Consider the following 20466-nt stretch of genomic DNA (forward strand, 5'->3'; position numbering starts at 1 on the left):
GCCAGACAGGGCCACGCCTGCAGCCTGGCAGCCCGTGGCTCAGGGACGAGGAGCACCATCCTTACAATGTGGTGCTGGGAGAGACCTGTCTTCTGACTCAGAAGCCACCAGTCAGTGCCCAGGGGTCCGTATGTGACAGTCAAATTCTCTCCCAGGGGCTGCCTTCCATGGCTGGCTTCTGTATTTTTGTTTTTATTTTTATAATGAAATTAGTTGCAAACTTCTCAAACATGGTTGCTAGTGCTTTCTGGCTCTCTCTCTCTCTCTCTGCACACGCACACTGCCCTCCCCATACTTGGGATCACAGAAAAGATTCAGGCAGTGGAAACTCATTAATCTAGCGGGGAACACGGAGCCACACTTCAGGTTTCTCCCCCGGGAGCAGTGCAATCAAAGCAACACTTGCGTCTCCCCTCTGCAGGCTGGCACCTGGATTTCTGTGCCCTAGAGGGCAGCCCTTGGCAAAGGTTCTTCCAGCCTCACCTAAATTTGTGAAAGAGAACTCATCTGTCTTTGTAGGGTGCAGAAGCCCTGAGAAATGAGCTGATCTGATCATGTTCACAAAGCATAGACCAGGAAGGGCCTGACCCGTCTGCTCTGACCCTTTATCCCCAGGAGCCCGGAGCGTCCAGGCCACCTGAGCTAGGCGAGCTGGCCACCTTCCTGGGCCGCGCGGACCCTTGGTACGAGACCACTGTCAACACCCTGTGTCCCGCCATCCACAAACTGGCTCAGATGGTAGGGGCGGCCAGGGCACCAGGTGGGGGGCAGCGGCTGGAACCCTGGCGGAGGCAGGATCCAAGGGGGGCAGGGCGGGAGGAGGCCCTTTTTAGAGGCTGCCCTGGACCTCAGGAGTCAGCTCCAAGAGGGCTTCGGGCCAGGATGAGGCAGGGTGGAGTGAGGCAGGAGAGGAGGGGAGCCCCGTGTGGCCAGGAGTTTGCCTAACCAGGGTCCTTTAGTTCGTCAACATTTTCATAAGCATCTAGGCCGATCCTGGTCCTTCCTTTGTGAGCTTCCCGGGGTCCTTTCTCTCTGTTTCCTGAGCACTTACTATGTGCTGGAAACTGGCCTGAGTGCTTGCACGAAGGGACTTGGTCACTGAATTCTGACAGCAGCCCGCCTGGGTAGATTCTCTGGCTGCTGGGCTCTGCTCCTCCCACAGCGGCTCCACAGATCAGATTGGATGACTTCTCTGAGGAAGTGACCTGCAAAGGCCTTAACGCAGTCAGAACTGAGTGCTCTTTACCGTCACAGGTGTTACAGACTTCTTGTCCCACCTGCAGCTTACCTAAGGGTTTTCTCACTCGAAGAGTTTAATGTTTTCATGTAGAAGGCAAAACGCTTCTATTCTCTATGGAGTCAGGTTTGAAAAGCCGTCACCTTCCTGAGAGTAAATATTCACCGGTAATTTGCTCAGGCAATTTTAGTGCCTCAATTTTAATATTTAAATAACGAGCCCATCTGAAGTTCATTTTGCTGTTTCCTGTGAGGTGTGGAGCTTTGTTTTTTTCCAAAGTTTTATCAGTTGCCTGAAGCTATTTATTGCATAAGCCACCTTGCCTCTCCCACTTGATATGACAGTCTTAGCACTTACTAAAGCTTCACACATTCTGGAGTTTACTTCTGGATACCTGTTGTCTTTCATTAATCTACGAAGTTTTGTATAAATTGATACTTTTCTGTTTTATTGTTTGGCAGGGTAAACCCACACCATGACTTTTTTAAAACGATTTTGCAGAATACGCTTATTTATCTTTCCTGATAAACTTGGGAACTTCATTCCTAGTTCTGTTTTTTATATTATTGTTTAGTTGTATTGGGATTCTGATTGAAACTCGGAAAAGAATCAGTGTCTTTAGCATGTTAACTTTCCCTCTCTGGAAGTAAAATTGAGCTCTTCATTCATGACAGGCTCCTTGTATAATAGTATCACTTATTTTTATTTTAAAGGGAGTAAAATTAAACACAACAAAACTGAACAAAATAGGACATAAGAAAGCAATGTAAGAAATATAAATTTCAAAGCTAGACGACCTGAGATCTTCACTGTCTATCATATTGTCTCTTGTTTTCTTCTGAATAGTTGTCCATGTTTTTGCATACAGAGAAGTCATACAAAACAGCATCGAATAAAACTGATCCAAACAGAATGAGGAAGGCGTGTTAGGTCTTCAAAACCAGACAATAGGGAAGTCACTAATGACGTTGTAGAGTCTCTCGTTCTCTTCAAAATAGCTGTCCACACTTTCATGTATATTGAAGTTCAACAAAACGAAACAGGCAGGGGGGAGGGGTTGCTTGGTTTCCTGGTGCTCCAGGTCCCGGCCTACCGGGGGTCCCAGTAAACACAGGTGGCTCCTGTCCTGGGCCACCACATCCTGCCACGCTCACAGCCACTCATGGGGTGGAGGGTTGCTTCAAGCTGTTTCTTTCTTTTTTTTTTTGGTACCGCGATCGAACTCATGACCACGTGCTTGCCAGGCAGGCACTTACACCGATGAGCTAAATCCCAGGCCCAAGCTGTTTCTTTCTAATGAATTGACTATTTCACTGCCCAACAGACCATAGAAGGACATCTCTTTAGGCTCCTGCTTGAAACCAACGCATCAGGAAGCTTAATTCAGGGACAGGAATAGTATCATTTTTAGCACATATTTTGCTCCTTTTTTGCTAAGTTAGTTTCCATTTTTAATAGTGCTTCTTGGCGTAATGAATGGCCTTTGTTTCTGAGTGGAGATCTAAAGGTAGAACTTACCACTAATGAGAAAGGAAACCATTGACTTTTATGTATTTATCTATTTTGGTGTTTTTAAACGGTGATGCAAAAACTCCATATAACATAAAATTTACCATCTTGTACCCATTTTTACAAAACTTGTCACTGTATTGAATTCTCCATTTGAGGTAAAACCTGAGCTTCTGTCCAGGTCTAATTCTACAGACGGAGTATCCCTAGTCTGAAAACCTAAAGTCTAAAATGCTCTGTAATCTGAATTTGAGCCCCTACATGTTGCCACAAGTAGAAAATCCCATACCCAACCTTGTGCGATGGATCACTGTCAAACCAAAAATATTGTACAAAATTGCCTTTAAATAGGAAAGAAATGAATTACATGCTTATACTTGGGCCCCAACACCCAGACAGCTTATTGTCTAAGCATATGATGCAAACTTTTTGAAAAGTCTGAATCAGAAACCCTCTGGTCTGAGGCATTTCACTGAGTCCATTACCAGTAACATGCAAACACTAATTGGTTTATTTGTTTACTTGTTTGTTTATTTTGAAACAGGGTCTCACCATGTTGCCCAGGCTGGTCTCAGGCTTGAGATCCTCCTATTTCATCTTCCCAACCTGGTGGCTAGCACATACCCAGCATACTAATTAGTTCATTGACTGAGCCAGAGATTACCAAGCTGAAAAGACATCAGATTGCATGGTTCTACCTCTTACTTTCCCGTCTACAGGATACTCAGGCCTCAGAGCATTGCCCCATGTGTTCTGGCCAGCGAGTACCTACCCAAACCCAGCGCCCTGTGCTTTAGACATACGAGTGCTCAGTGTCTCTGTGGAATTAAAATGCATCAGGTTCTCTGGGGAGATGGAGCTTTAGAGCAGTATGCTTTAATTAGGAATCGAAATCAAGTGGTCAGGAGGTTTGGAGTGTGGTGAAGGTCTAGGTCCCTTTGTGCATCAGAGCGTAACGTAGGGACTTGGGAGTTGGTTAAAAAATGGTGCCTCCCACAGTGGCCTGCAGGAGGCAACTGAAGATATCTCTGGTCTCTCCACAGCCGCTCTGTCTAGACACAACCCAGACGGTGGACCCGTTCATCCTTGATGTCATCACCTACTATGTCCGCATGGGCACCCAGCCGATCTATTTCCAGATCTACACAGTCAAGGTAAGCCTCCCTGCTGGGCCCCCACCGTACTGTGCCAGCCTGCTGGAGCCCAGGACCCCATTACCTTTGTCTTGGAAAATGCTAGCCACCAAGTGGCTAATCATAATCACACCCAGATGCTATGGCTTGGGAAGATCTTATTCTCTGTCTGAATGAATCACATAATTAATAACTTCTAAGACCTCATCTCCAAACAACTGATTGGGACTTGGGGATTGTCTTTGTTACTTTTCTCTCGTTGCTGAGACAAAATACCCAACACCCAAAATGAAGGAAGGAAAGGTTTATTTAGCTCACAGTTTGTGGAGGTTTCGTTCGTAATCAGCTGGCTCCAATGCGGGGTGGAGTGGCAGAGGGTCAACACTTCAAGGAGGTAGAAGACAGCAGAACAAGAAGAACCAAAAGCAAACCTTGTATTGTAAGCAGACTACTGCCCTCAGGGGGGTGTGCACTCACCCCACTTCCCTGCCCTCCTCTTGCACAGCCTCAGGATGTTTACAAAATGAAGTCCTTGGCATCCTGCTGAGTCACTTGGTTCAACTTCTCAACAACCTAGAGTGGCAGCAGAGGTTATGTCCCCTGCACCCCAGGATGGAGGGCTGCTGACTCACTTAGTTAAGCTTCTAGACTTCTTAAGTTGACACAATGCATCAACCATAACAGGGAAGGTCTGCTCCTACTGTGTTTTGGAGTCTCTGGTCACAAATCACCCCAAGACTCTCCTGTTTTCTCTCCTACCACCCCCCTCTCCGGCCCCATGGAGACCTCCAGGTCCCGGCCTTTGCCCACACCCACCACGTCCTGCTGCTCCCCTCATTCCCCACTACCCAGTTTCTCATCTGGGCTCTCACTTCCCTCTGCCTTCCTCCCCTGGCGTCTCCCCTCCCAGGAAAACCAAGCTCAGATCAGCGCTACCCTGAGCCCGGCCTTTTATTCAACTTGGGCTTCCAAGCACCACCCAGGAAAGTGAACCACGGCTCCATGGCTTGATGCTTTCCTAGTGTCCAACCAGTCGGGCTCCCTGGGCAGGGTCCTTCTTCCTCTGAGACCGCGGCTACTTCAGGCTTCCCCAATTCCCACAAGGTGTTCCCTTTAGCAAAGGCCTTTGCCAACCACTCCACTGGAAAAAGACAACTGGAAGCCATTAGGTCCCCCCTCCAAATTTCTGTTCCCACCAAAAATGCATCTGTACCCACCGCCATGATCGCAGGCTCCTCCAGTGGACACGGGCTTTGTCCAGTGCAGGACAAACCTTTTCACTGATGCTCTGGTCTAGCCTCTACCAGCTCCTCCTGGACCTTCTTCCCCAGCCAAAGCTTTCACCCATCCCTCTGTTCATTCGTTCAGTCTTGGCAACCCAAGACCAACAAAACCTTTGGAGTCGTGATGTTTCCATTTATTTTCCCATTAAGGATGTGCATAGCACCAGCCTTGACAGGATCAGACTTATTCCAGGCTCATCTCATCATTTGCTTTGTTTTCAAGCTTCGGACCTTTGCTGGCATGAACTGGCAGCAGAAGGTTTGGCAGTTTAAATCTGTTAGCTCCAACGTGACCAAATTCTTGTCTGCTGACATGGGTAAAAAGCACCTGTTCGGGAGACTGTGGTTGCTTCCTCCTCTGCTCTAAGACTGACTGGTCCCTGCTGGGCACTGTTGCTTTCTCAGTGTCTTCTCTGCAGACCACAAAAGTGGTCAGCAAACACCTCCCCTTCCCTTCAGGCACCTGCCTCGGGAGCCTGGGGGCTGGGCCCGGGTACAGCGGGCAGAGCGGCGCAGGGCAGGACTCAGGGGGTTAGAGGTCTGGCTGCCCTCCATCCCACTTGGTCAACAGATTTGTCATTTCACCTCTTCATTTGCAAAATTCCATTCCAGGCTCCTGGTTGGCTTGAAGAATATTTTAAGGTTCTAATTCAAAATGTTCAAATATAGTTCTGGGCCATAACTGAGCAGGTTTATCAGGTGACCTGAAAAAACTGGTTACTAATTTAAAAACCCGTACTGATTAAAAAGAAACAAAACATCTGAGCACTCTTACGATGCATCTCTGGGCTGAGTGCGGTCAGAAAATGAGCCGTATTAAGTGTGTGACATACAGTAACGGGAAGTAGGCACCATACAATACTTCAATTATATCTTTGTTTCTTTACTGAAGAACAAGTATGGCTTAGCTATACGGACTTTGTGGGTAAAAATTCAGTTATATTTGTGGTGCTGTGTTTTGCAGTGTGTATCCACTAGGGAATGACAAGCCCGACGTGCACACACCTCAGACTTCTGTCCGTTACGGTGAGGACACCGACAGTCAGAGTCTTTGTGGCGTCTTTAAGTGTACCATAACCTGGGGCTGGGGATTTAGCTCAGCGGCATCAGCGCCTGATCTTGAGTTTGACCCTGGTACCGTACACCAGCGCTGGTGTGTCAGCATGTGACAGGAGAGGTCTCTTGAACTTATTTCTCCTCTTTAATTGAAATTTTGCACCCTTGGACCAGCATCTCCCCAAATCACTTCCTCCTCTTCAGTGTGTTTGGGGGCGGGCTCGGGTGCAAATGACAGAAATCTGAAAAACTGATTAAGAAGAAAAGGAAAGTTCCTGGTTGACATCGCTAAAAAGCTCAAGGCTGATGTGGCTTCTTAAAGATGGATTTGGGGACTGACTTTCTTCCTCCTCTTTTCTCTCCCCAACCCATTTCTCCTTTCTATCTCTGTCTCTGTCTCTCTCTCTGTCTCTCTCCCTGTCTCTCTCCCTGTCTCCCTGTGGTGACAAGATGACCACCAGCAATTCCAGATCTTAGCAGCTCAGTGGGAAGAGGGTTTGCCCTTTCCAATATTGAGGAAAAAACGGGAACAAGTATTTATCCCCACACCGATCCCCGTAGCCGGGATGGACCACATGTTCCCCTGGAGCTGGAGGGGTGCGGTTGTCCCCGAGAACCGACACTCCTCTGTCTTGATCTTTGGTTCTTTATGCCCCGATGAAGGAATTCAGTCAAGGCATCCAGGCTGTCAGAAGCATATGTAGAATTTTGTGCAATAGACATGGAGAGAATTATGCCTCCACGTGGGAAGGCAGGCAGTGGATGCATCTGCGTGGAAACATTGTACACACAGAAGACACTGAGGTCCAAGGAACTCGGGTGATTCTGATGCCTATCAGCACTTACTTAGAAGTTACTTCGGAACTGCGTGTCTTCCAGTCCATGTTAGGTGGTCGGCGTCTCCTCAGGGGGGTTTAAACATGTAAAAAACTTCAGGAAGAAATTTATGAAAGATAAATGCTTAATTTAAGCCAGGTCCCTGCCAAGGCAGGGGGACTTTAAACAGCATTTCCTTCCCTGGTATCAGCAAGCTACGGGCTGTGACAACCAGGAATGCAGCGTGCCTTGTTCTGGACGCGGACAGCCAGTTGGCTGGGTATCAGGGGGACGGTGCCCAAGGTTCAAATGTCGCAGAGCTGTGTGGGATCGCTTGGGGCTGAGGCCCAGCCAGTGACTGGAAATGCAGTAGACCTTGACGCGTCGGTTGCTTTAGTAACCAGCAGTGCACACTAATTTGGACACTGCTCCCTGCCTTTGGCTCATTAACGTCCACTTCCTGCCTGAACCGTTAGCCTGGCCCACCGTCTCCAGTTTCCTACGTTACCCTCAAACTCGGCAGGCTGGATCTTCTAAACCTGCTATCAGTGACCTCTCAGTCACCAACCGCAGGAATGTCTCCAGTGCCGTCTTGTTGGGCCTCTCCCACCACACCTGTGTCCTTCATCCATACGATTCAATTTATAATAAGCTGGGTTTGTATCACAATGATCAAAGTGAAAACACAGGGCAGAGGATTTAGCTCAGCGGCATAAGTGCCTGCCTGGCAAGCATGAGGTCGTGAGTTCAATCCCCAGTATTGAAAAAAAAAAGTGAAAACACAAACCTCCCCCTGTGTGAGGCAGCCCCTTCACTGACATTTATGTCGCTCTCTCCTGGACCTCCTTGGTCTTTCTGACAGTCCTTTGTGGCCTGCAGAAATGTTTTTAGACCCTGCCAGCCCCTTCCTTCTGTCCTGGTTTTTTTCACTTGCCCTGGTGCTCACCACTGGGCCTTTGCTTGTGCTAACCCTATCTAACCCTAGATTCCTGCCTCTCCGCTGCCTCACATCCTTTTCTGCACCCACTGCAACTCTCACATCCTACACAAAACTGCCCTGACCCGCATTCCTCTCACCCCAGCTGCATCAAATGCTTCTCCTCTGTGCTCCCATAATGCTCTGGTCCTGACTGTAGCTCATCACGTGATGCACCCATCGTACGTGTACACACCTGCATACGTGTGCTGTTCTCCATTCAAGGCAGGCGTCCCTTGAAACACAGAATGTTGTTCTGCTTACCTTGAATCTTCTACTTTTCATTTTTATTTTTTTTTGGTACTGGGAATCGAACTCACGACCATGCACTTGCAAGGCAGGCGCTTATACCGTTGAGCTATATCCCTGGCCGAATCTCCTACTGTTAACACAGTAAGCCGTGGGTCAGTGTGTCTGGGTATATTAGAGAATGTGTCACCGTCGTCCTGGGAAATTAGCCCGGTACAGTAACGTACGGTGACAAGCAATGTGTGACAGCGGGACACTCACAGTTACGCACCTCCGCTCTGCTTGCTGACTGAGAGATCACGGAGGCGCCTCCCTTTCTGAGATTAACTTTCCGCAGGGTTAAAGTGGGGATAATAATCTCCACCAGTCATATAGCTCTCATGACAATTCAAATGACTAAAAAAATGCAGTAAGGGCTTGTGGGAATCAAGGGCAAGGAGGCAGACACAAGGAGACACTGGAAGGCCAGCTTTGCTACCTGTGCCCTGGCCACGCCTGAGATTCCAGGCCCTCTGATGATACCTTCCTGCAGGCTTATGTGATGATTTTCTGAAACCACGCACGTCAAGAGCCTACCAGAAGGTCCAGGGCAGAAGCAAACCCTGACGAAAGGAAATACTGCGTCCTCCCAGGTCCCAGTCCTTTGAGCTCATCTCTACGTCCGAACACTCATCCTCCCACAGAAAACCACTGCCACATAGACTCACAGGGGCCGTTTATCCCAGCACTCATGTGGAGTCACCTGTTGCTGAAAATCTAGTTAAGATTTGCCCGAACCCCATTGCACGTTCCACGGAAGGCTGCTAAGCTTCCCCCGCATCAAGGTTTCTGTGTGCACCTGGGAGCTGAGTCCTCACAGCCGTCGCCAGCTCTGGTTCCCTGTCTTCCTGAAGTCTGGCTGTTCACGCTGCATCCTGGGATAGATCTCTTCTTTGTCACCTTCCTGATTTTGTCCTCAATCAATTTCCTTGAGCTCCAAAATGCAAAACAAAAACACATAAACTAAAAGACTCTCCCAATGGCAAAGGCAGTAAACATCTCACCAGCACAAGCCACTTGAGATTGGAGAATTGGTGCCTGTTAATAACGAGGAGCCCTCAGCCCTCAGGAGCTCACCCCATAGTGCGAACAGCTGGGCTCGCAGGCCTGCTGCAATACTGGAGGATGCCCACCAGGGGGTACCATGAGAAGCCATTGGGGCTGTTTCAGCAGGAGCTTCTAGGAGGGAGGACTCTTGCTGGGAGTTAAGAGGAGGCTTCCCAAGAGTAAGATTCTGCTCTGCATTACATGCTGGCAGGAAAGGCAAGTAATTCCATGACTGGGTATCTCAACCACTCTGGTGAGGTTAGGGGTCAGCAGTGACCAGTGTGGCTAGGGCAGCAGGGCAGGTGACAGCGGTTCACTGTCCCTTTTAGTGTCTGCTCTTGGACGTGAGTGTGTAGTGCTCTGGCTTTTGTCTTGGTCTATCACGGTCACACGGCAATAGCAGCGGCATCCGTGACGCTGTTCATGATCCAGAGGACGTACCATGCCCTCCCTGAGCACGCCAGGCCAGCTCTCAGACTCCAGCTCCTTCGCGTCTCTTTCCTGGTCTCAAAAACTCTTTGGGAGCATTTGCTTGGCACTGGATCATGCCCAGGCTCCCCTCTTCTCCACCCTCTGCCCTGGGTCTCCCCACGGTCAGGTCAGCTCTCGGCAGCCCTGCCTGATCCCACCCCGCGGGCTTTCTCTGTGCACACTGAAGAACCAGGTGGCCCCCCTGCCTCTACTGTCCTCCCAGGGCCTCCAGAGACATTGCCACCTCTCCCCCTGGACACTGCACCTCCTGCCCCTGCCCTCCGCCTTCCAGTGGTGGCTTGGGTAGTGTGGGTTTCCAGCAGTAGTTTCTCCTACTGTTTAGAGTCATGTGTAGTTTACTGACCCTTCTGAGAGTGTCACCAGTAGCTAGTTTTGTCGTAAACACACCGCAGAGTGTGTGTACTGCATAAATCCAGAAGGTCTAGGTCAGCCACTCGAGCTGGCCTTTTGAGCCGGCACTCAAGAGGCTCAGTAAACATGACTTGTGAGGGCTGCTGGCTTCATGGAGCACACTTCTTTCCAGTAATATCATATAAAGAGTACTCTAAAATACAATAAAAATATAGCACAGTGAATACATAAAGAAGTAGCATTATTAGGCATCATATGTGCCATGAATCCAGCTGTCTATGCTCTATTTTTATTCAACTGGACCGCCACAGTGGTTTATCACTGGCGTCACCATGCTGTGTGGTGATGTGGTACTTAAAGCCTTACAATGGCTGTGACACCAGTCGGTAAGAGGGGTTTTCCAGCCCCGTTATAACCTGAGGGGACCACTGTCATGTGTGCATTCTGCTGTGGACCGAACCGTGGCCATAAGGCACATTGCTGTGTGTTCTATCTCTGCAGAGTGCAGGGGTCAATTCCTGCAGCTCCAAGTTCACCATTGACAGTAGGCATGGCGGCAGCTTCCCACGCCTAAGTGTCCTGGGGTCATGGAGAGCAAAGACAGCAGCTGCCTCTGGTCCAGCAAGTGAGCTTTTGCCACACCTCCTCCCTTTCTTCCCTCTCTGCCCTCTGCAGATCTTCAGTGACCTGAGCCAGGACTGTGTAGAGGACATTTTCCTTACTGAGCTGAAAGTGAAGGTCCAGGACTGCAAATCCCCCAAACGTGAGCATCTGCCATCCTTTCCCGGAGTTCCCCTGGCTGGGCCCCCCTGAACTCCTCCCCCCACCTCTCACCTGGCGATGCCCCCCTGGTCCACACCTGCCCTGTCCTGTACCTCTGCTGCCCGCGGCTCCTTCCAAGCTCCAGCTGACTGAAAGTCACCTGGTCTGCATAGGGTGCTGCTGTCTCTCCGTCCAGGATGAGCTGCTGGACAGACAGACCACTGGCTCCACTCGAGCCTGAGTGAAGGGGAGTCAGGGGGGACTGGGGGACCCCCATCTCAAGCCTCTTCCTTCTTCCCTCAGTGGGCAGTTCGCCACGAAGGAGAGGGGTCACAGGTGCTGAGAGCCCAGGTGCTGAGCTTTCCATCTGCTACCAGAAGGTCAGTGTGCACGGACATGGCCAGGAGGTGACCAAAGGCACAGCTGATGGAAGCTGGCCTCTGGGACATACGGGCATGGGAGGGGCCGCGGGAGCCAAATGAGGCTTCTTGAAGCTGCCACCAGGTTTCTCCACCTTTGGAAGATTTTGCAGAGATGGGGTAGGAGTGACCTTGTATGCAGGCAAGGTGAGGGACAAGAGGGTCATCTGCTCGCTGGCCAGATACCTGAACTGACCTCACTGGACACTTGCTCCTTTGGGACTGGAGGGCAGCCATGCCCTCTGGGTAGAATATTCTCAGGCCTTTCCACAGGCCCTCGTTGGAAGCAGTGACACAGGCGAGGATCTCAGGGCAGAGGCAGGAAGGGAGACTGGGAATGGGGAATCTGTGGGGCGAACGCGTCCTGAGGACCTCACCTGCTCCCCCCTTCCCCTCCCTAGGCTCTGCTCAGCCACCGGCCCCGAGAGGTCACTGTCTCCCTGAGGGCCACCGGGCTGGTCCTGAAGGCCATTCCAGACAGTGACACTGAAGGTGAGGAGCTGGGAATTAGAGCAGATGGGAATAAGAAGGGGAAGAGAGGGCTAAGGGGGGCTCACCGCATCCCCACCGTCCCAGAACCTGGGCTTGTGTGTGCCGAGCCCCGCGCTGGCCTGGCTGTGTGTGGTCCCCAAGCTCAGGTGGCTGTCAAGGAACCGAACCTCTAGCTCAGGACCCGGGACTCGGCCTCTGCAGCTGGGGAAGGTGGAGGGGCCTGGTGTGGGGAAGTCCTGCTCAGCACTGCGCCTGAGGGCTGGGTGCACTCTGTTTAGAAGATTTGGGTTTTCAATGTCTTCCCCCTAAAATATCAATTTATATGCAAGTCGTAATTTATAAATATTTGCTGTCACTGTGAGATTGCTGGTGTCTTGGATAAAGAGAAGGATTGGCTGGGTATGATTATGCAAGGCTGTAATCCCAGCACTTGGGAGGCTGATGCAGGAAGGCTGATGTGAGTTGGAGGCCAGCCTGGCTCCACAGTGAGCTCCAGGCCTGAGCTATAGAGTGACACCCTATCTCAAACCAAACCAAAGAGAAGGATGGCAGTGAGCATTAGTAACCGGTGCTGGCATTGGGCAGGGGCCAGATGGTGCTCTGCGTTAAACCTCCGAACTCCCTGGAGCATGCGAACCTCACGGAATAGTATTACTAGCAGTCGTATTTTAACTGGAGATCGAGGCAAAGAAAAATAACTTCCCCAAAGTCACGTCTGGGAGAGGAAGCCAGAAGGAGAGCCTCACACTTACTGCCTGCACTGCCTACCTGAATGAATCTGGAATATTCCAGAAGAAGCAGAGCAGAATGTGCACTGTGGCTACAATGCCGATGAGGAAGCTGGCTCTAACCCTTCCTCTCCTGTCCAACATCCGGGGTGACTCTGTCGCTGAGATGCTCTGTGGCTTGGCCAGCATTCACAGGACCCCTGTCTGTTGGCAATACATTTGTGTTCTTTGGTGTTGTCCTTTTGTTTGTGTTTTATGAGCCAGGGTGTCTCTAAGGCTTGCTGCACACTGACCCAGCCGCCCCACTCACCAGCTGAGGTCACAAGGCTGCAAGGTGGTGCCCGGCTGCAAGGTGGTGCCCAGCTGCAAGGTGCTCTTCTAAGGGCATTGCAGCTCCTCCATTATCTTGACATCTAGCACAAAGAAGAAACTCAAAACCACTTCCTTATAAAATTACTTACAGATGAGTTGAATTTTGGGATGACATAGGAAATGTCTTTAACACCGTGAAGGAGACAAGTAATTTTGTCATTGGCTCAGGACCCGCAGACGGTCATAATGCAGTGGGTCAAGAGGGCAGGTTGCAGGTTCGGAGGGGCGGGATTGGAGCCTCAGCTTTGTCACTTGCCTTCTGTGTGACCTTGGCCAAGTTGCCTGTGACCTCTCTTCTTCTATTTAACTTCTAACGTAGAGATAATTAATTTGCATGCATATAGTAAACTGTAAATGTGAAGTCTTAAAACTACCTTCTGTTCCCTTTGCAAACCCCATCAGGACTGGTCTGGAGATTCCAGAACCTTTCTTAGAGGCCCTCTTCAGTTGGCAGGGAGATGAGGGAGGGTTCAGCCTGGCAGTTGTCACACAAGCATGACCTTTGAGGCATCAGGCCCTGTTCAGAAAGTCTAAACCCTCTGCACCCTGGCACTAATGCTTCCCTAGTCTGAGGCCTGAGCTCGGTGGTCCACAGAGAAACTCAACAGAACCTTCTTCTTTAAAAGAGAACCACAGAGGAATGGAAAATGGGCAGGGGATCAGGGTTTGGGATGCTGACAGCTGAAACCTCCTTCACCCTCCCCAGGGAGGGGCGATGGTGACCAGGGACCCAGCTGGAGCAAGGCAGCATGGGAAGAGTGTAGGGGGCCAAACTGGAGGGGAGCAGGCAAGCCAGGCTCGCGGTGGTCTCCTTAGATCCCCTCCTCCCCAGAGACCGTTCCGAGACCCTTTCTCATTCGGTTACAGGGTCCCCCGACTGTCTCCCAGCTGCTGCTCCTGTTACGACTCACACGTGTCTGAATGTCAGCGTGACAGAGGTCGTCAAGTCTTCCAACCTGGCAGGAAGGTCCTTTTCTGTAAGTCCTGGGTGGAGCAGAGACGGGGGCCAGTCAAACAGGGCCTGGGGAGGTGGCCGGGAGTCCCAGGGGAGGGTATTCAAAGAAGGGGGGCTGACCGCTGAGCTTTCTGCTCAAGGGGGGCTTCCCACCAGAAGGAATTTGCTCTCCCATCTGTGTGCTTAAAACACTGAGTAGCAGCCAGAACAAGGAAGGCCCGCCCTGTCTACCTGCTGCTGAGACAGAGAACCGCACGGTGGGCTCATGGCAGCCATCCCCAGGCACGCACAGCGGCCGGACTGTCACGCAGCCCAGCCCAGCCCAGCTGCCCCGATGGCTGCCTCCTTCCCCTGGCCCTGCCCCGATTGGTACGTCCTGATCATGTCACGAGACCCACCCACTTTCTCCCCATCTGACGGCTCTCTGGACGGCACTCTCCTCAGCTGGACCCGAGAGGCCTCTGGTTATTTGTGAGCTGTGTTCTGACGCCCCGACTCCCATGCACCCTGGCTCTGGACCAAGCTGCCTTGTGACCTCTCAGCTCGTACAGACCCCCACTGTCCCTCAGGGCCATCTCACAGTCTCCTGGGCTCTTCTCGTCTGCTTGGTATTCTCCTTTCTCTGGCTTTGACTTCACCCTCTCTGCTGATTCTTCCTCTTAGCCCACCGGCGTGCTCAGGTCTTCTCCAGCCCCAAAAAAGTGGGGGGATGGTCTTACATGTTGATCAGGAAGTATCAAAAACTCCACAGCAGCTGTGCCGTGACCGTTTCCCTCTGCCCGGCAAGCTTCGCACAGATGCCTCCAGAGTGACTGCCCTGCCCGCAGTCTGATTTCAGTGACCCCCACTGCAGTAGGGTCACCCCCACATTGCCAAGACCAACAGTCATTTCTTAGTCCTTCTAATCCTTTGGCCCTTTTTCAAGATGCTATTTGAAACTATACACAAAAGTTCCATCGTTTATTTGAGGAAATACAAAGTAAGTTCACTGCCAACTTCATTACTTGGTCAGGATAAATATTACCATTTTCAGGAATAAAATCCTGCCTTTTTCCTATATATTTTTACATAACTGACAATGACTATATGTAAAAGTTTGTAGTGATGTCCATATGTATTGATGGGCTCTTGTTAATGTCATGTGTTTTGTGTCACTAAATATAATTCATTAAATACTTATTGTATGAGACCAGGAATGGTGGCATAGGCCTGCAATTCCAGCGTTGAGGAGGCTGAGGCAGGAGGATCGCTGTGAGTTCGACAGCAGCTTGGGCTACAAAGTGAGTTCAAGGCCAGCCCGAACTGCATAGTAAAACTCTGTCTCAAAAAGACAAAAAAAAATTATTGTATGATAGTTGCACGTGCCTTATAATTATTTCAGTGATGGTAAGCACACCAAGAAGTGTTAAACACATGCTAAAAATCATGGTTTCACTTTTTTTAGAAATGCCTAGAGTTTTAATCATTCCAAAGGTGTTCATATAGCAGCAAGACTTTTCACGTATTTTCCAAGTTGTCCTTCCAAGTTCGGTTCTTATGGCAGTACAATTAATATATTAGTCAACACAATTGTCAGGCTCTTTTATTTTAATTGGCCTTTCCACCATTACCAAGTAGTGAAGGTCTTTATTTTATAACTGATTTATGTGATTACATTGTCCGTAATAATTACTAGTGTAATGTTTCTGTGTTTTAGCTTTTCTGACCTCGACAGTCATGTGAGTCCTTGTATGTTTCCTCCATTATGAGACCTATTTTTGGCTCTTTGCATGTTTGTGGGAAACCTTGGTGCACAGACCATCCTTCTCGAGAAGTCAGTATTTGTGTTTTCCAAGTGCTCCAGTGATGTCAACACGATATTTACTTGCAGAAGATAGAGATGGAGTGAATGTGTACCCCAAATCCACACCTGGACAGGCCTGGTGATTTCCAGGAAAGACCTTTCCTCTTCTCTCATGGTACAAGCCAAAGCAGACAGCCGCCCTGCGCGCTTCTGTGTCCGCTGGGAGTCTTCCTGCTGGCCTAGTCCTTGACTGGGAAGGTAACTGCGGAGGGACCTTGAAGGGAACCTCAGCTTCAAACCACTCTTCACGTGGGCCGGAGGCCTCGTCTGCCACCCCCACGGCTGTCCTGCCCGGAGCCCCTGATTTCTGAGGTCAGCAAATGTCTCTGGGAGAGCTAGAGCATCTGACTTACTTAGCTCTGACTTCTTTGGACATATTGACCTTTTCTTCACTGCCTGGTACACAGTGAACTTTTTAATACCCTGTCTTCTATGTGTAGAAGGCAAAGTATGATGTTTATTAAATCAAGCACATTGTATCATTATGATCTACACATTTTTAAAATCTCTTTAAAATCCATTTCGTCTTTCCAAAAGGTTTGTCAGCGTTCTCATCTTGGTTCTGAGTTTGTTGACTGCCTTTCAATTTCTTGGAACCTAGATTTTCTTCTAGCTTTGCTGTTGCAAAATATGATGGCTTCTCACATCCAGTCTGTGTTTACAAAGGCACGTTTTATTGAATTTTTTGAATATTTATTGAATAGTTTGGTAGCCACTCCTGGTCTGCAGACTGGTATCTTTCAGTTCTGAGATGTACACCCTAATACAGTGTTTAAAATAATTTCTTTCTCTCTGTTTCTTTGCTGTCTCTTTCTGAAACCACAAACAGGCGGTGTTAAGTCCTTCTGCAGGATGCTCTCATCTTCCCATCGCTTCTCTTCCATCCTCCTTTTGTTTGTTGTTTCTTTGACTTTGGAGAGTTTACTTCCGATTCATTTATTAAGCCTTCAGACTTTCAGCAATCTTTCTTGTTTTCTGGTTATTAATTTTCAGTAGGACTCTGCCTGCTTCGTGGTATTTTATCTTTCTGAAGATACAGTGGTTCATTGCAAAATTTCTTCTGCTCCCTGAGAGGTGTCTGTTTCCTCTGAATTCCTGTTTGCTTGTTGTGTGCATTCTCTGTCTGTCTCTCTCTGTCTCTGTCTCTCTCCAAATATCTGGTGACCCACGGCTGTTTGTTCAAATTCACGAGTGAGGCACTAAAAACCCCAAGTCAACGGTGAGCTCCTCTGTGGGTATTCTGGTGCCCAGGGGCCTTCCCACAGTTGTATTTCCTCTTTCTGAGTTGGTTCCTTACACTTCTGTTTTTAATGACCTCTTTAAGCATCCTGGTCAGGAGCTTTTCGAACTTACATGCTTGTTATAGCTGCAGGGACTTCCCTTTGCCCCTGCACTGACCTGCTGGGGTGGGTGGGGACGCAGGAGCTGTGCTTTCCTCCTGGAGCCTAGCAGGTCCTTGTTCACGTTCTCTCCAAATGGATCAGAGGATAAACCCAGGGGCAGTTCACGGTGATCTGGGACAAGGGTGTTTCCAGTTTGGAGAGTGGCTGGTGAGGGCCTTGCGGCTGACCTGGTGAGGTTAGAGCTCGGCAAAGGTATGACTGGGTGGCCTGGAAGCTTGGTGTAGAACAAGGATGATAAACAAGGCAAGGACAGAGGAGTTGGACCTCTAGGAGGCAGAAAGCTGCCAAGAGAGAACAGGAGGCAGCTGGCAGCATTTGCCCATCCCCTCATCTTGTGGAGAGCTGTGCCCTTGGCAAATTCTGCAGCTGGCCCTCTCTGCTGGCCTCCACAGTGGCATTTGTTGACTGTAAGTTAGACTCCTGTCAGTTCAGAGCCCAAGAGAGGTAGGATGTGTCTAAGTCTGCAGACGACAATGGGGGAAAAAAAGACATCTGTATGTACTGCATGTGGGTAGGAGGGGGCCCCAAGAATGCAGCTAATCTAGATAATTAGAGCAGGGCCAGGTCCTGCCAGAAACACCCCCAGCCACCTGATGTAGGGCAAATAGCACAGAGTTGGGAGTCCGCAAGCCAGGCCCCACATCTGCCACTGTGCAACCTTCGGTTGGTCCCATCCAGTCCCTCCTGGCCTCAGCCTTCTTACCTGCAGGAACCCCGATTCCCTCACCAGGTGCACTGAGGTGCCACGAACTGAATGTCTGGTTTCCCCCAGGCCTCAGCTCATGCAGGACCATATTTCTTGCAGTTATTTTTTTCCATATTTTTTCCAGTTATTTCTAGAAGGTTCCTTACTGATGATATTAGAGTGTTATCATGTGGAGGATTTCAGGGGAGTTGTTTCTAGGTTCTTGGGATCCTGTGCAAAGAACTGAGCAGGACACACACTCGAAGTGAGTAACCAGAATAAGATTTATTCAAATCAAAGGAAGCAGAGAAGTATCATGGTGTCCAAAGCCAGGGGCCTATACTTTTGGTTTTCCTTCTGCTTGGGGGTCTTGGGGGGCAGGTGCACAGGAAACTCCTTACCTGTTCGTTTCCTGACATTCTAACTGATCTTGCTCTGTCTGGCTTCTTAATTCTCTCCCCCATCACGTTTCACTGTTTGCTTGTCCTTGCTCCATTGCCTACCTCCTATGTTGACAATTCTCTGGTTAGCTGTCCAGTTAGTGCCCACTAGGCTCCACTGTCTGTCCTCTGCCCAATCTGCCCTTGGATAAGGGCTCCAGGGTGCCACAGATGTTGTCCACCACTTCTAGTGCACATCCGGGATTCCCCCAGCCCCTCATCATCCTCTGCCGTGGGGCTCCCCTGCCCTATGGATTGTGTGTTTACTCACAACCCACCTGTTCAGATTTACACGTGTATGGCAGTGAAGGGGCTTAGCCTAGGAAACAAACCAAAGACAGAAAAATCCACAGTGGCTCTCCTCCCTCTTTGGCAACTGAAGCCACTATTTATGCTTGACTCCTTCTTGGAAATTATAGTTAATATAATAAACAATCAACATTGGTACATCTCTAACTATGTCTCAGGTGCTGTTCTAAGCACTTAAAATCCACTATCTCATTTCATCTTCACAGCAGTCCTACAAGGTAGCTGCTTTTATTACTGTGGTGGTTTTTTCCTAAATAGCACAAAGTAAGAAATATGCTCCAAAGCACGTAGCCAGTAAATGCAGAGCCAGGATGAAACCCTAGGCAGCCCAGCCTAGAGATTGCTTTTGACCTTTCTCCCAGGACATTCTCCACACTGTGCTCACAGAATGCTCTCTACCCTACTCCGCCTCCACAAGAGTCCAACAACAGTCCTAACATGCATGGTACCTTCCTCAGCCAAGGTTGAATTTGCTGCCATTATCTGTGATGAAACAATAGACTGACCCGGTGGTTCTCAGTCCTACCTGCTGAGCTCCAGGCTACTTAAGTCAGAATGCCTAATTTCATGTGTGAGTCTCATAAGCAGTCAAGGTTGAGAACACTTGAGTGAAACACACTGCAAGGCCTCCTGCAACTCTAGAGTTCTGTGGCTGTTAATTTCTCAAAGATGCTGCCTGTGTGAGTCAGAGTGAGTGAGTCAAAGATGCAGAAAGGTCCTTTCCAAGCCCTGCAGAGCACCCACGATGCCCTTGGTCCCCTGACCCATTTTGTCGGGGGAGGGCCTTCTCCAGAGCAGCCTCTTCTGACTGGCAGTTAGAAGGATGGCTGTGGGCTGCTTTCTTCTGGCCTAGTCTTTAGTTTGGGGATACTCAGCTTTTTACCCCCTCTATCTGTGTCACAGGCAAATAATTTTATGTGCAATTTAATGCTCAGAATGGGGGTCAAGACTTATAAACCCTGGGAGTATTCCCAAGTCCCACACACGGAAATATGCGTGTCATATAGGAGATGCTTGGAAAAGTCTTGGAAAGTCTTCCAAGTCTTGGAAAAGACTTCTTGAATAAATCAACATCAAACCCAGACCCTGGCATGCACCAGCATAGCATTCAAGTCTGTGTAAATCTGAGGACAGCAGGTTGGGGAAACACTTTGGAAGCAATGTGAGATCCAAGAACAACTGGAGGGCAGTTGATACAGTGTGGTCACTGCCCAGAGTCACTCGCAGGAAGGTGGTTAGGGACCCTGTGGACTGGATGGAAGACACACGGGACAGAAGATCATGCTGGCAGAGCCGTCTGTTTAGCAAAGGTGATGCTTACATATTCATTCATTCTCTCTGCCTTCCTCCTGCTCTCCCTCCCTGTTGTAGACAGTGACAAACACCTTCCGCACCTCCAGCATCCAGATTCAGAGCCAGGACCAGAGGCTGCTGATGCTACTGCTCGACAAGGATGATCGGCGCACTTTCAGGGATGTGGTCAGGTAGGCTGAGCCCTGTGGGGCACACCTGAGCCAAAGCCAGCTCCTTCTAGCCCAAAGCACCTTGTCAGAGGTACAATGGGTAGCCACATGGGCATCCCTGGCGGACGGGGACTCAGGCCACTGCCCTGTCACTTGAACTCAGGAAGAAAAGGCAAACAAATAGCTGTACTAGGCAAAGACTGAGAGTAAATGTTCCCAAGATTCCTAGAGACAGACACATGCGGCCTGAAGCCCTCCTGATCCCACCCTCTTTGCTGGCACTGGCCCGTCCCACATGGGACACACACACACACACAGCATCTGTGCTCCAGTTCATGAGACAGTTTGGGTTTCTATCAATTCTGACATCATTCCCTTGCCCAAATAGACATCCTTTCCCCTCCTGA

The 20466-nt window shown here is 49.6% G+C and overlaps 1 protein-coding gene and 1 pseudogene across 8 annotated transcripts in view; one reads left to right on the forward strand and one right to left on the reverse strand.

Annotated features, from left to right (window-relative positions):
- Pik3r6 (phosphoinositide-3-kinase regulatory subunit 6) overlaps positions 1 to 20466 on the forward strand; it is a 48557-nt gene that overhangs the window by 27308 nt on the left and 783 nt on the right. For all 8 annotated transcript variants that reach the window (XM_063242250.1, XM_063242251.1, XM_063242253.1 and 5 more), the window contains 7 exons: positions 616 to 738; positions 3790 to 3900; positions 10864 to 10951; positions 11254 to 11330; positions 11771 to 11861; positions 13829 to 13938; positions 19968 to 20080. In XM_063242250.1, coding sequence (XP_063098320.1) covers positions 616 to 738; positions 3790 to 3900; positions 10864 to 10951; positions 11254 to 11330; positions 11771 to 11861; positions 13829 to 13938; positions 19968 to 20080 — 713 coding nt within the window. The remainder of the gene's footprint in view (positions 1 to 615; positions 739 to 3789; positions 3901 to 10863; positions 10952 to 11253; positions 11331 to 11770; positions 11862 to 13828; positions 13939 to 19967; positions 20081 to 20466) is intronic.
- On the reverse strand, positions 2519 to 2630 carry LOC111755751 (small nucleolar RNA SNORA2/SNORA34 family; annotated as a pseudogene).

The sequence above is a fragment of the Cavia porcellus genome, unplaced genomic scaffold (genome assembly GCF_034190915.1).
Source record: "Cavia porcellus strain 051 isolate PalLab524CR breed Dunkin Hartley unplaced genomic scaffold, mCavPor4.1 scaffold_32, whole genome shotgun sequence".
NCBI classification, from domain to species: domain Eukaryota; kingdom Metazoa; phylum Chordata; class Mammalia; order Rodentia; family Caviidae; genus Cavia; species Cavia porcellus.